Here is a 13,500-nt window from a genome sequence, read left to right as displayed (position 1 = left end):
TATACTTTTTTTTTTAAATTATAGTGTGGTAATTAAGGTATACTGTGAGTTGAGATTTTGTTTTTTTACTGGAACTGGGTTTCGTTTTAAAACATGAATGTAGTGGTCGATGTTTTGAGGAAAATAACCAGGGTTATATTATGTGGTATTAGTGTGATGGAGCACATCAATGGTATATGTTAAAGGCCTTAATCAACACTTATTTAGAAATGTCTATAATTATTGCCACCGTACTGGGAGGCGCTTGTTGGAATGTTTGGGACAGTGGGTTATTTTGATGTTTAAGTGAGTCCAAGAATTTAATATGACTCAGGCAATAGGAATTCCTCCAAGTTTTGTTCTTTTTTTTTTCTTGGTGTGCAAACACTACACAGTCCATTTTCGCTGGGTTAACGGAGATATTGAGATAGCTCAGCCGTTGAACGATTTTCCAGAAACTTGTAACTTAATTTATAGTTTACTAAAATGAAATATTCAGTATCTATACCTTAGTACATAATAATCACGAGAAGTGGTGGGGGTGTGTATGTACATGACCAGTCTAACAAAAAAAAAAAAAAGAAAAGAAAAGTTGTATAAAACTATAATTGCGTATTTAAGGTATATTCCTGAGATGGTACAGACATTTTTCCGCTCAATTAAACTAACCAGAAGTGCAGGATGACTTATTTTTTTCCTTTGCATAATTTTATTTTATTATCTAACATTGTATGTCAGTGCCTTGGAACAACAATAAACCCCTATAATACTTATATATATTTATATATGAAATTGTTTCTCAAAGAGGAAACGTAAACATCCAGAAAGCCAAACAATGGTACCAGAAAAGCCTGTAGCTACTTCTTTTTTTATGTCACATATTCGTTATTATTAATTGAACATATCGAGTTCCAGGATTGCAATCATGAGTGGAGGAAAAAGCTTTGTGATATCATAAGAAAATATATTTATGCTTAGAAGAATAATTTATATGCACCTTTCTCCAAAGCACCTCATTGAATTCTTCTGAACTTAATTTTAACTTAAAATCATTAATTTTAGGAATAAAATAGAAAGATAGATTTTGAGTTTTTCCGCATAAAATAATCATTCAATTATGCTAATTAGTTCTAAAGACAATTTATATTATTTAGTCTTTTTTCTGATCCTTTTTATTTGTTTTTAACTTATTTATTCATTTCTTTTAACTTATTCATTTTTAAAAATGTTTTTATTAGTTTCAAATTAATTCATTAGTTACTAGTTTTTAATTTATTCATTTGTTTATAACTATTCTACTGATGTTACTATTTTATTTTATTTCTACATAAGTATTTATTCATAATTTGGTTTAATTTAAATTGAAATTTTTTGATAAATTGAATATATGTTACGAATCATTAGAGCAGGGTGATACGAAATAGAGAAGATAGTTTAGATATGATTGAGAACATGATGAGTGTATGAAGGAATAAGGAAAAATGTAATGTTACTTAGTTTGAGATGGAGATGGGGAAAAAAATTACATTTAAATAAAATTTATTATATTTAGTTTATATTAATTTATTACTAAAAAAATAAATATAGAGAAAAAAATTGTATTTTTGATAAATAATATATGTTAGTGTTTACTTATCCAATAATGGTTTGATAAGTATGTTGTGTGTTGTTGTAGCCCGATGTGTTTAGGCAGTATTGCTGATTAAATAAAGGATTTCTCTCTTCTGAGATTCATTTGATTGTAAAATAACATGTTCACCCACCCAGGTCTTCAATTATTTAGGAATGGAGGGAATTGAACTAATTATCGAACTATATAAACTTGCCTACAACCTCCATCTTTTTATGAAAGTATAATACAATATACAAACTACTTTAGTCTGTATAGACATCAAATTATTTTTAAGGAAATCACAATTATTTAGAAGTCAAAATCCCACTTTTAGAACGACCATTAATTGATTATTTAGATACATAGCCAAAATAAGAAAATCCTAAACATTTACCAGGAAAAAAATTGAAATTTGTACGCCTGTGCTGTAATCAAGCCAACTTCTGATATGTAATTTTGAACCATTCCTTGTTAAATATATAGGGAGTTTAGGAGAATAATTAATAATTATTTATTGTTTTTAGATAATTTATTTCTTTATTCCAATGTTTGATTTTATGGTTTTTTATTAACATTTTATCCGGGACGGTGAAATTATTATTTTATGATTATGTATTTATTTTAAAAATGAAAAGAGTTATTTTAAAAAATTGAATTTGATAAACTTTTTTTTTAATTTATTAAAATTTTATTGAATGCACATACCCTCTTATTGCTGCAGACATGTCATCTTTTAGTGGAAATTGAATATTTAGTACACAAATTTAGTTTAACTTTTTAAGAATCTTTAAGTTATTTTTATTAAATAAAATAATATTTTCCTAAGAGTACTATATCAATTTATAGTACAAAAACTCTTATAATACAGGATAGCTGGCTTTGTACGCTAGACCACAGAGGTTTTCATCATTTTTTTCCAATCTCATGTATCCTTCCTCTCCCCAATTCGGACCCCATGAGTTTTTGATGATCCAGTAGTTTTTTCCGTTTTCAGAGCCGTAGCCTACTACCAGAACACCATGGTCCAGAAATAAAGGATTGCATCCATTTCCATTAAAGACACCTAGAAACGGTATAGATCCAGTCACGGTAATTTATTTTAAACTGTTGTTAAACTGTACGACCATTCTTATAGTCATGACTAACCTCCTCCGTAAAACCTAAAGTTGTTGTTGCCTGCACTGACAGCAACAGAGACTGGTCCAACTGTAGCTACAGCGTTCTGCAAAGCTGCTAGGTCACCAAATTCCACGTCGACGTATGATTTGATTACGGTACCTGATACTGATTTCCATGGCTTAAATGTGCAGTATCCATCCTGCAAATAATTAAATTAAATGTTGATTAGATATTGATAAAGCTAGTTGCTCTAAACCACTAGGCAAAAAATTTTACCCTAGCTTCGTATGGATATGAGTCTTCGCTTTCTAGACCTCCAACATATTTTAGATATTGGAAAGCATTATCCATCAATCCACCCTTGCAGCTTAAATTATTGTAATCTACAGAGCAGTCCATCAGCTGTTGTTCGCTGAGAGAGACAAGCTTCCCAGTCTTCCTGAAAAGTTGCCCTTCCACAGCTCCTGTCTGAAGAAAAACATAATATAAACATTTATTAAATTCCTTTATATACAAATAGAGATATAATAACTCGCATAACTTACGGTGCTGAAGGCCCAACATGACCCACAACTCCCTTGATTCTTGACTGAAGTGACAGCACCCAATTCTCTCCAATCGATAGAAGCAGGGATTACATCGTTGGAGGGAGGTACGAAAAAGACCTCGGTTGGTTTACCTTCTTTTTTTATTTCTACAGGTTTGAGACCTAAGTGCGCGGAATTAAATTCTTCAGGGAACTGTAAGTGAAAATATTGCGAGTAAAATTCCTGATATAGGAATAATTAAAACATCTTAACAATCACTCACCATATCACCCAAGTGGTTCATTTTCAAATAATATGATACAAGGCCTGCTTTGAATTGTGCGTTGTGTTCTTCAATCAATTTCATGTTTTTCATAAAAATTGAGAGTCTACGTTGCTCTTCAACATGGCTCTTGTATGATTTTCCATGTTGTTTCTATAAAATATTTAAAATTATTAGTTTCATCTTAATCTTTATGGATGTAAAAATAGGTCTGAACAATAGATAATTCGAAAATAATTATACGAAATTTCATTTTCTCACCTTGAATGACAACCATTGCACGTTAACCGAAGGCGTTGAAGATGCCAGTGTTACAAACAGAACAACAAAGAGAATAATCTTCATTTTATTCTTTGTCCTAGAAATTTAGCGATTAGTCCACACTGATAATTTTTTTCCAAATGTATCTTATAATTTTGTAAGAAGTTAGATTTAAAAATGATACATAGAAATTGATGACCGCGGATTTCACTACGATGGCGATTGTATTGAAATAAAAAAAAAAAAAAAAAGAAGAGTAGATTTGTTGTTATAATATGTACTGACGTTTCAGCCTACATTTTGTTAATTTTTATCATTATAAAACATGCCAGAAATGAGAGGGAGTGTGTGTGTGAAAAGATAGAGTTATTCTAAAAAATAAATAAATAAACAGGAAAATAAAATAAAGATGTACGTAATAATCTAAACTAAATAATCTTATACATTACGTTTCTAAGAATAAAAAACAGTAAAAAGATATACGTAATTTTATTAAATGTCTACAAAAACTAAATGAATACAGAAATTCAGTGAATTGTATACAAAATGTTAACTATAAGATTGTGAAAGAGAGGTACAATATATGAGTAATATAAAAGATAATTTATATTTATTTATCTGTATTTATAAATCTGCGTTACATTTATATATCTTGACCTCGGAGGTAAAAAAAATATGTTATAGTTCCAAAACATTACAGAAGAGCAGTTTAAACAGAAGTTTCCCTCATAATATATTTTTTTTGTTTAATCATTTATCCATCGTTTATCTATCCATCGTGTTAGAACTGATTTATTGTTTGTCTGTCCTGATGTGTGTATGGTATGTGAAAGATTTTAAAAGAGTTTTGAAGAATTTCCATGGAGAGACTCTAATTTAAAGAGGTGCTCATCATATGGTTAAATTTCTGCAATAGTGGTCCGCAAACTTCTTTGGGTTAGGAATCACTTCTCTGGGGTAAACTGTACCACGGAGTAAAGTAAAATAGTTTTATAAATATATATAATAATCCTAAATTGATAAATAATGGTTATAGCAAAATTTACCTCCGAGATAGAGATATTTATAACTGCCACATTTATATTTATGAAATTCGACATTTCATTACAAACTAAATGTTTTTCGGAGTGGATTAAGTATGAATTTTGTCGTCAAGTTTTTCTCAATAAAATACAATTGGCATAGTATATACATATACATAATGCAGGAGTTGAAAATTAAAAAGGAGCTTAATAAATAATATTTCATAATAATTCGAGATATCGTTCGTTTTATGGGCTTATGTCATATCTCTATGTTATCACAACATTCGTATACTAATAATTTAGTAACAGCGCCCTATCTAAGCTAAAATATATTATCCCAACAGTCTAGTTTTAGCAAAATAATAAGTTCAGAATCGCTGTGAATGTAAATAGATATACTTTTTGAGTTAGATTTACAGAGACATCAACGTTAAACATGTTTTCGTTAAAAAAAGGAATCATCATTCATATGATGGTTTCAACTTTAAATTCTTTCAAAATAAACGTCATTATTTCGCATTCTAACAGAGCAACTAAATAGGTTTTTACAACATTTATTTATTGCAAGTTTCAATTTTGAATTTTTTCCGTTTTTTCATCAATTTTTTGTATATCCTAGTTTGCATTAATGTTTTCCATTTTTTCTTTTCATAATTCTTTCATTGCAGTATGGCGAGATAGTCCAAATAATTTGAAAAAGAGTCAGTGGCGTAGCGCAGTGAATTCATTTCACAATGAATAATAAAAATAACTTGTAAAAAATTTGAACCATTTCATTTCATGACTTTTTGATTTCAAACACGATAAATATGAATTTATTTGCCAAAAAGTTCTGTATAATTTAGTATTTTAAATTTAAATTCCTAGATAAGGGAGGGACAAAATTTTCCTTTCCTTAAGAGCCTGACGTCACAGAGAAGAGTATGAATTTTTATTAAATTTATAAAAATTTTATAATAGAAAGGAATTTAACTTAGTTTACACGATAGTTGACTAATGCTAGGAAGGGTGCTTGAAACAAGATATCGAGGTAAGCTATTTTCCATTGCTCGATATTTTATAATTTAGCATTTTATAAAGTGAGATGATATAAGGATCTTTCTGTCTTATAACTGAATAAGAAGTAGTTATTCTTGATATGTATATTTTATTTTATGTGGAGTAATGGTGAAAGATTTGAACCATATAAATAAGATAAAGAATATGATCATAATCATATTCATAAAGAATATATTCTTCAAAATACCCAGCGATACCCACAAATGAAATATCTGTTTTTTCCTAAATAACATCTTGGTTGATATTGAATAAACACGTGTTTGTCTTGGTCATATAGTACTTTTACAGTACAACTGTATCTGACCTTCAAATAATGATTTGTACTTCATTGATCGACCATATCTAATTTTTTATTTCTTTTAGACCAAATCATTATTCAATTAATGAGAGATTTTTCGATACCCGTAAAATTTTATCTGAATCGTGAAAAAAAAACGAATTTACCCGGAGTCACACCGGCAAAGTTCATATTTGTCACCGCTTGGTTGCCATAATTCTGATTTCTTAGTAACGAAAAAGGGGTAAGTTAGTGAGGTAGAAGATGATACTTTCAATATACTGTTCACAGGATATTGTTCCCATACGATTCTCAGTTTGCTACAATCACCTCGACTCATATAAAATTTTCTAATCAATAAATAATTAAGAAGCAAAAGCGTTACGCTTTTAAGGTTTGGTGTGGGATGGAGGTTCTTTTGCTAGTCCTAAGTTAAGGTCTAGTGTCAACTGCTACGTTACTCAGATTTCATCGTTTACACCTCATTTTATTCAATACTACAGAGTTGTGTAAGAAATAGTTGTGATAGAACAACGGGCTAAAATTATAGCTACAACGTTTATTTATTAGTAGTGTACTAATGATTTCTGTGACAATTTTAGCTTTTAGTTTTATCGCAACCTATTCTGTTATTAAAGTTACAATATGTCGAAAAAAATAAAATGAAATAAGAGGTACGAACCAAATGTGCAATGGCTGTAAATCACTTACTACTAATGTTGCCTTATTTTTATCAGCTTTTATATTCAAGTGTACTCAAGATTTCGAATTTTGCACTTAACGTATAGAAATATTTTGTTTTTTTCACCGAACCAGAGAGACCGCAACCTTCTGTTTGTAGGTCTATTAATTTACTCTGTGCCCTGATGAAAAAATAATTTCTGAACACAAACGAAAACAGAAATAATTAAAGAAAAACATACTTAGATGTGATCAATTGGTAGAGAATTAAGCCAAAACTACGTTTTTAAGCGCTCTGCGTCTAGAGCAGAAAATGTTAACGGATAAAGGATATTATTTAAAACTACTTCAAAAAACAAAATATATTTAAAAATTTGTTCTTAACAATTATTTAATTTTAAGTTACTTTCGATAGTTAAATCTCTTACAACAGAAGAGATTTTGAAAACATCAAATATTGTCATTGTTGACCGAGAGGATTTTGAAGAAAGCTTATAATATATTATGATATGAAAATAAACTTTTAAATATTTTTTTTTACCATCAGATGCTCAAAAAGAGGTTCAAATAGGTCCTCATCTCTTGCTATTAACTTTTTTTTTTTTGCCAAATACAATAAGCAACAAAGAAAGCTCCACATTTGCAATGGCACTTTCACCTACGATCTTTCATTTTCAAGCAGAAATTATTATTGAATATGTGGCAAGCATCGAATATCCTCTAATTGGCTAACAGATTTTAAATTTATCTTTCTACTAAAATCAAATTTCATACGATTTTATGACTTCGATTCTCGCAAATCAAATATCTCTCTTTTTCTAACCTTAATGGGGAATTAAAAAAAAAATAGAACACTCTTAACTCCAAAAGTCGCAAGCTCACCTTTGATATTCAGGAATAAGATAAAAATAATCAACCAAGAAAAATTCTCCGTATAATAATGGGAACAATTTTTTTTTTTTTACGGTTGAAAAGGCCAGTACTATACTGGGGAAAAATTGATTGCTATAGTTTAACTTGAATTTTTAGCTATTATATTTTGAAGACCACTTGCTTACAAGAAGGTCTTACCACCATCCCATTTATGGTGGTAAGTTTTGATGATAATTCACAAAGAAAAAAATTCACAACTGAGGTCATTCTCTGATCTACCCGAACAGATTAACAAGATCATAGATCATAATTCCAATCCATTTTTTAAAATTAAATAAAACTATTCCTAGCACCTTATAATATTATTAGCAAGCTAAGAGATGCTAAATACACGCAGGCAAATTGCTTCTGTCTAGCATTAAGCAATTTTGCGACGGTTAAAATTTAAACATGGAAACTTGTGAGGCTTACGAACTAATAACAGAAAAGTTAATTAGGTTAAACTAACGGGAAAGTATGAATAGCCTGAATGTTGCTGGGGGAAATGTAATAATGTAGTAAAACATTACTGACCTTATGACGATGACTTGTATTGGCAATTAGTCTTATTGGCATCGAACTTTCGGGTTCGCTAAACACCTGTTTATTATAATTTAATGTTTATAGTTTTATTAATTAAAAATAAAAACAAAAAATACAATCAAAATATGTATTTATTTATTAACAGTGTATATATGTATGTGATTGAAAAACGTAAACACTAAGCTTTTACATGGAATATAATTGAAAAAAACAGCGAATTAAATGAACTATGATTATATTATAATTATGTTTTGAATAAATGGAGATGGTGCGGTAAAAAAACACAGAAATTCTAGCTTAACTGTTTAGTTTGAGTTTAGCCAGAATCTCTGCCGAAAGCTTCCTGATGAAGACCAGAAACTCAGGTCGAAACCTCGTCACGAATAAATAATGTTTTCTTTATTTATTTGTTTGTTTTTTGCTGACCGTACCCCTTGACCATTTTCTCCACTTATTAATCTACGGTCAACTATCTACACCTCATTATGCTTAATTTTTTTCTTCACAACAATGGGTAGCTAGCCATCAAGGCTAAGCCACACGTGCTGCTCCTGTTTCTTGCAAATCGTAGCCTACCAATAGCACTCCATGGTCCAATGATGACGGGTCGCACTAATTGCCAGTAAAAATACCTTCCAATGCAGATCACAGTTGGTAATATTTAAATCAACATTAACCATATTATAGTTCATCCTCTTACATGCTACTCTTTTTTCTAATTAATGCTCACCTCCTGCATAGAACCAGAAATTCCTGTCGACTGCATTGATTGCAACTGAGATCGGCCCAACAGTACCAACCGTATGCTGGAGTCCATTGATTTTCGTATGACAGAATATGATCTGATTTTCGTACCACTGATAACCTTTAATGGATTGAACCTACACTGGCGGTTCTATTACAACATTCTAGATTATTATTCATTAGATAGTTATGATTAATTATTTATTTATTTATTTAATGTGATTTACAACTGTAGAAATAATAAATGCAATAAGTAAATATGTTGTATGTTACATTTACTCTTGAAAATCTTGGGAAGGAACCACCCATTGGTGGTACTTCAAGCATTGATTTAAATTAGAAGGTCCCGTGGCCATCTTCTTTTCAGACGCCTCGGAGGATGCGGGAGGAATTTGATGGTTTGGGAGCCCCAGAGCCCCAGAGCTCAATTCCATATGATTAATTATTTAATCATTAGGAATTCAGTGAAATGATACCTTGCAGCCCTTTGAGCTTGAGATACTGGAATGCGTTAACCATTAATTCTCCTCCACATCCTTTATTCAGTATGTCACTTGCACAGTCAACCAGTTGCTGTTCGCTAAGAGCTAAGAGTTTTTCAGTCTTTCTAAACAGCTGTTCTTCCAAAGATCCGGTTTAAAGACAATATTGATACATTTTTAAAAACCGACCAAATAATGTCAAAAATACTATTTCCGAACAGTACAATGTCAACTTCTTACAGCACTGAAAGCCCTACAAGATTCACATGACCCTTGGTACTTGACAGGTTTATGTTTAGACTTAATATGGATAAACTGACTTCTTCGGAGATCTGTAAGTTTAAACAGTAGATGTAGGAACACTAGCGAAAACATACATTTTGGATATATTAACATTTTTTATAAATTGCTCACAATGTCCCCAAGATGGTTCATCTCAAATTATTATGTTTCAAGGCCAGATTAAAACTTGGTATTGTGTTCTACAATAAACTTCATATTGTACTTGAAAGTTGACAACCTCAGGTTTTCTTCGGATTGACTTTTGTACGATTTTCCATGTTGTTTCTAAACAAATTGAATATTCAATTAACTCAATATTCAGTAACAAATTTAAACATTATTAGTAACATTCAATTAAACAATGACTTCTCTTTTATAGAGCATAATTTTATTTTATGTATGTTCAGGCTCTCTCATCACTTTTAACTTTGACCTGATAAATCAAGAAAACTAACCTCTGAACAGTCACTTGTAAAATATAAATCGGCCAAAAACATTTTAAAAAATTGTTTAAACTAGATATTGTTTATAGTATTTCGTTTGGTACTTCATCATCGTCTGTTTAATTACAAAGTGATAAATCGATAATTTCTTTGAAACCTAACCGTTTAATTCGATTTTCTATTTATTATCAGATATATTTTTCAAATAAGTTCAACTTGTGATTTTAATTATTTAAGTTGTAGTTGGATAACTGTATAAAAGAACTTACAGTTTTTGGAAATATCATAATAATAGATCCTACAAAATAGAGTTAGCTAATATTCAGTAGCTCTAATCTTGAACGACGTCCACTCATCCTTAAAGGATTGTGTTGCTAATGACAGCGCCACCAGAGTTACAAAATAAATATTATCTTCATATTCACCTGAAAGCACTTTGATACATGATCCATTTTATAAAACATACTAATTTTTTTTATACGTATATTTCTATCTTTTGTTTATACTTACGTCTTTTTCAATTTTCGTGGTCGCAGAATAAATCTCTATACACACCACAGCTCTTTGTGCAAATTTAATGTTTATTTTATGTACATAAGAGGCTAAAATCAATTAATTGGTCTAAAATCTATTTCATTAAAGCACTGCAGAGAAAGTAAATAAATAAATTCAGCTTATACATGTTCTCTACAGAATAGCACATATCTGACTTCGCACTAAAACTTGATATATTTTGTTCAACTCCTTCAACTTCACATGCCAGTTAGCCCTGACACACATCCTAACACAACTCACATCCTTCATTTCTCTGTTTTTGAAAACTGACTCCCCTCGCCTGATAGAAGAGGATTGCTATCCGTTCTTCAGGGAGTTCATCTGCAGATGGTAGGTCCGACGCAGTTTACGTTGGAAAGGGCTTGACCACCTCATCGACATTGAGCCGGGAGAAGAAGATGAAGCATAGAAACAGACCGTGACCAGGAAGGCTGTACTAGGCTGCCGAATTGCAGGAGGCACCCGAACGGATGCAAACCAGAAGGGTTGGACCTACTGGCGGATACAGATGGATAAAGTGCAGCACTATCTGTAAGGTGCTCATCCGAGTGCTGGGCTGCATCACAATTTAAGATTGAAAATTGTTATGTTCCTTCAAAATTATACAGAACCCCTTTCACTCAATATTTCTGTACAATAAGAGAAAATTTATGATTATTAGCAGCAGTGGCGCGAGCACTACACCACTGCTGCCGCAACCCGTGTACCAAAAATGCCTAGGAAGCGGGTAAGAAAAACAAAATTCGTCATAAGGCCCGCCTTTTTAACTTAAATTTTTCTGGTAGTTTACCCTATTGTAATATTTCTTCCACCAAGTTATTACTATTGATTTAATTTGATTACAGTTTCTGCATTCCAAAAGGAATATTTTTTAGTTGAGTTCGGACATAAATCATAATCACTGTAAGGCTTTAGATCATCACCGTAGTAGTGAACCATTCTATCAAGATTCGTTACACTTAGATTTAACTGTATTAAATTACAAAGACTTCCCCAAACTGGTTTATAATGAAATAACCAACATAATTTTACATCCAAAGCAGACTGCAAAATGTTATTATTTACATCTATTGGATTCTGCCCAACCTGAATATAGCTTAAGTTATATATTCATTGTTATATTTGAAAAAATGTTTTAATATTGATATTAAATTAAGTATTTTATATTAAAATATTAATTCAATATTTTTAACTTATTTAGACTTTTGTAAATACTTGAAGATAAAGCTAATTACTTACCCGATGTGCTGTTCTAGCTAGCATTAGTCCAGCCTCCTTTGCAATTTATATGAATAAGAGGGTCATTATTTTCCTCTTACTGTTTAAGTGTCGCGAATTAATATAATCGATGCGGCAGGAGGAGTTGAGTGATGTCAGGTACTTTAGTTATTTTAAACTATTTCCTTTTTTCCATTGTCTAGGAGAGATTGCAACTTTTTTTTGGCACTATTACCCGTTGCCAAGTTTAGGCCTCCACCACCAACTTCCACTAATCTTCGCGAATTATTTGAAGCCACAAGAGGTCAGCAGAGAAATGTCTCTGTGATTGAAACATGTCAGGCGATTATTCATCTTGTGAGTAGATCAGTGCTAAATTCGTTATTATCGATAATACGTTGTATCATTTTACATGAGAAATTCATTGAATAATGCTATCTCTGTTTTATGCAGTAGATAAAAATGTTTTACCTATATTAGAATGGCAGTGGTGAAGGTCTACTATGGTTTATTACGAGGAAAGTTAATAAATTATGTAAAATTAAACAGCATATGTTTCATTTAATTATATGTTATATACTATAACGTGATTAGAAAGGAACAGGTTTACCATCCCTATTTATATCCCTATATTTGACGATGACATAACAAAGATTTAGGTTACTTTCACTATCCTTGATTCCAACCACATAATCCCAGATCAGTTTAGTTTCCGAATATCCCACTCCACTATCCAGCAATGCCATCGTGTGGTTGATGTTGTCTCGTCTTCATTGGAGCGCAGAATGTACTGCTCGGGAGTCTTTCTTGATGTAGAATAGGCTTTTGATCGAGTCTGGCACCCAGGACTGTTATACAAGATCCGTGAATTCCTACCCCCTACATATTTCCTCATTATCCGTTCTTATCTCTCCGACAGATTATTTCAAGTAAATTACAACGGCGCTTATTCATCCCTATTCCGTCAGTCTGCTAGTGTACCTCAGGGTAGTATCCTTGGTCTTATCCTTTATACAGTTTTCACAGCTGACATTTCAACCCATCTTAGGGTGGTAGGATTGTGTTAGCACAATCCTCACCACGTATGCCGATGACACATGTCTATTGTCAGTGAACAATGATCCTTACATTGTATCCCAAACCCTCCAATCCCTCATCACCACCCTTGAAGAATGGTGCCAAAACTGGAGGATTAAAATTAATTCCAATAAATCCCACCAAATCGCATACCCTTCGACGTAAACCCATGACCTCTTCCCCTACAATATTCTTTAATAATACTCCACTTATTCCTGTCGAACACATCCGTTACTTAGGACTACATCTCGACAAACGACTAACATGGAATCCTCATTCATGACTAAAAAGACAAGAAACTGCTCGTAGATTCCGACTATTGCAACATTTACGAGACAAACGGTCTAAATTTTCAATCCATTACAAAAGACTGATCTACATGACAATTATAAGGCCCATCTGGACATACGGAGTTGAGCTT

At 31.5% G+C, this 13,500-nt stretch overlaps 1 protein-coding gene across 1 annotated transcript; it reads right to left on the bottom strand.

Annotated features, from left to right (window-relative positions):
* Window positions 1-1,501: 1,501 nt before the first annotated feature.
* Window positions 1,502-6,866, bottom strand: LOC106691006 (cathepsin L). Its single transcript, XM_014436643.2, has 7 exons — window positions 6,825-6,866; window positions 3,782-3,878; window positions 3,521-3,673; window positions 3,256-3,450; window positions 2,987-3,178; window positions 2,738-2,909; window positions 1,502-2,654 (listed from the first exon to the last, which is right to left on the bottom strand). Exons 2-7 carry the CDS (start codon window positions 3,863-3,865, stop codon window positions 2,449-2,451), a joined length of 1,002 nt encoding a protein of 333 aa, XP_014292129.1. The 5' UTR covers window positions 3,866-3,878; window positions 6,825-6,866; the 3' UTR covers window positions 1,502-2,448.
* Between the last annotated feature and the right edge of the window lie 6,634 nt (window positions 6,867-13,500).

The sequence above is a fragment of the Halyomorpha halys genome, unplaced genomic scaffold (assembly GCF_000696795.3).
Source record: "Halyomorpha halys isolate HHAL.00 unplaced genomic scaffold, Hhal_1.1 Scaffold2030.1, whole genome shotgun sequence".
Lineage (NCBI taxonomy): Eukaryota > Metazoa > Arthropoda > Insecta > Hemiptera > Pentatomidae > Halyomorpha > Halyomorpha halys.
This window is presented reverse-complemented; position numbering and strand designations above follow the sequence as displayed.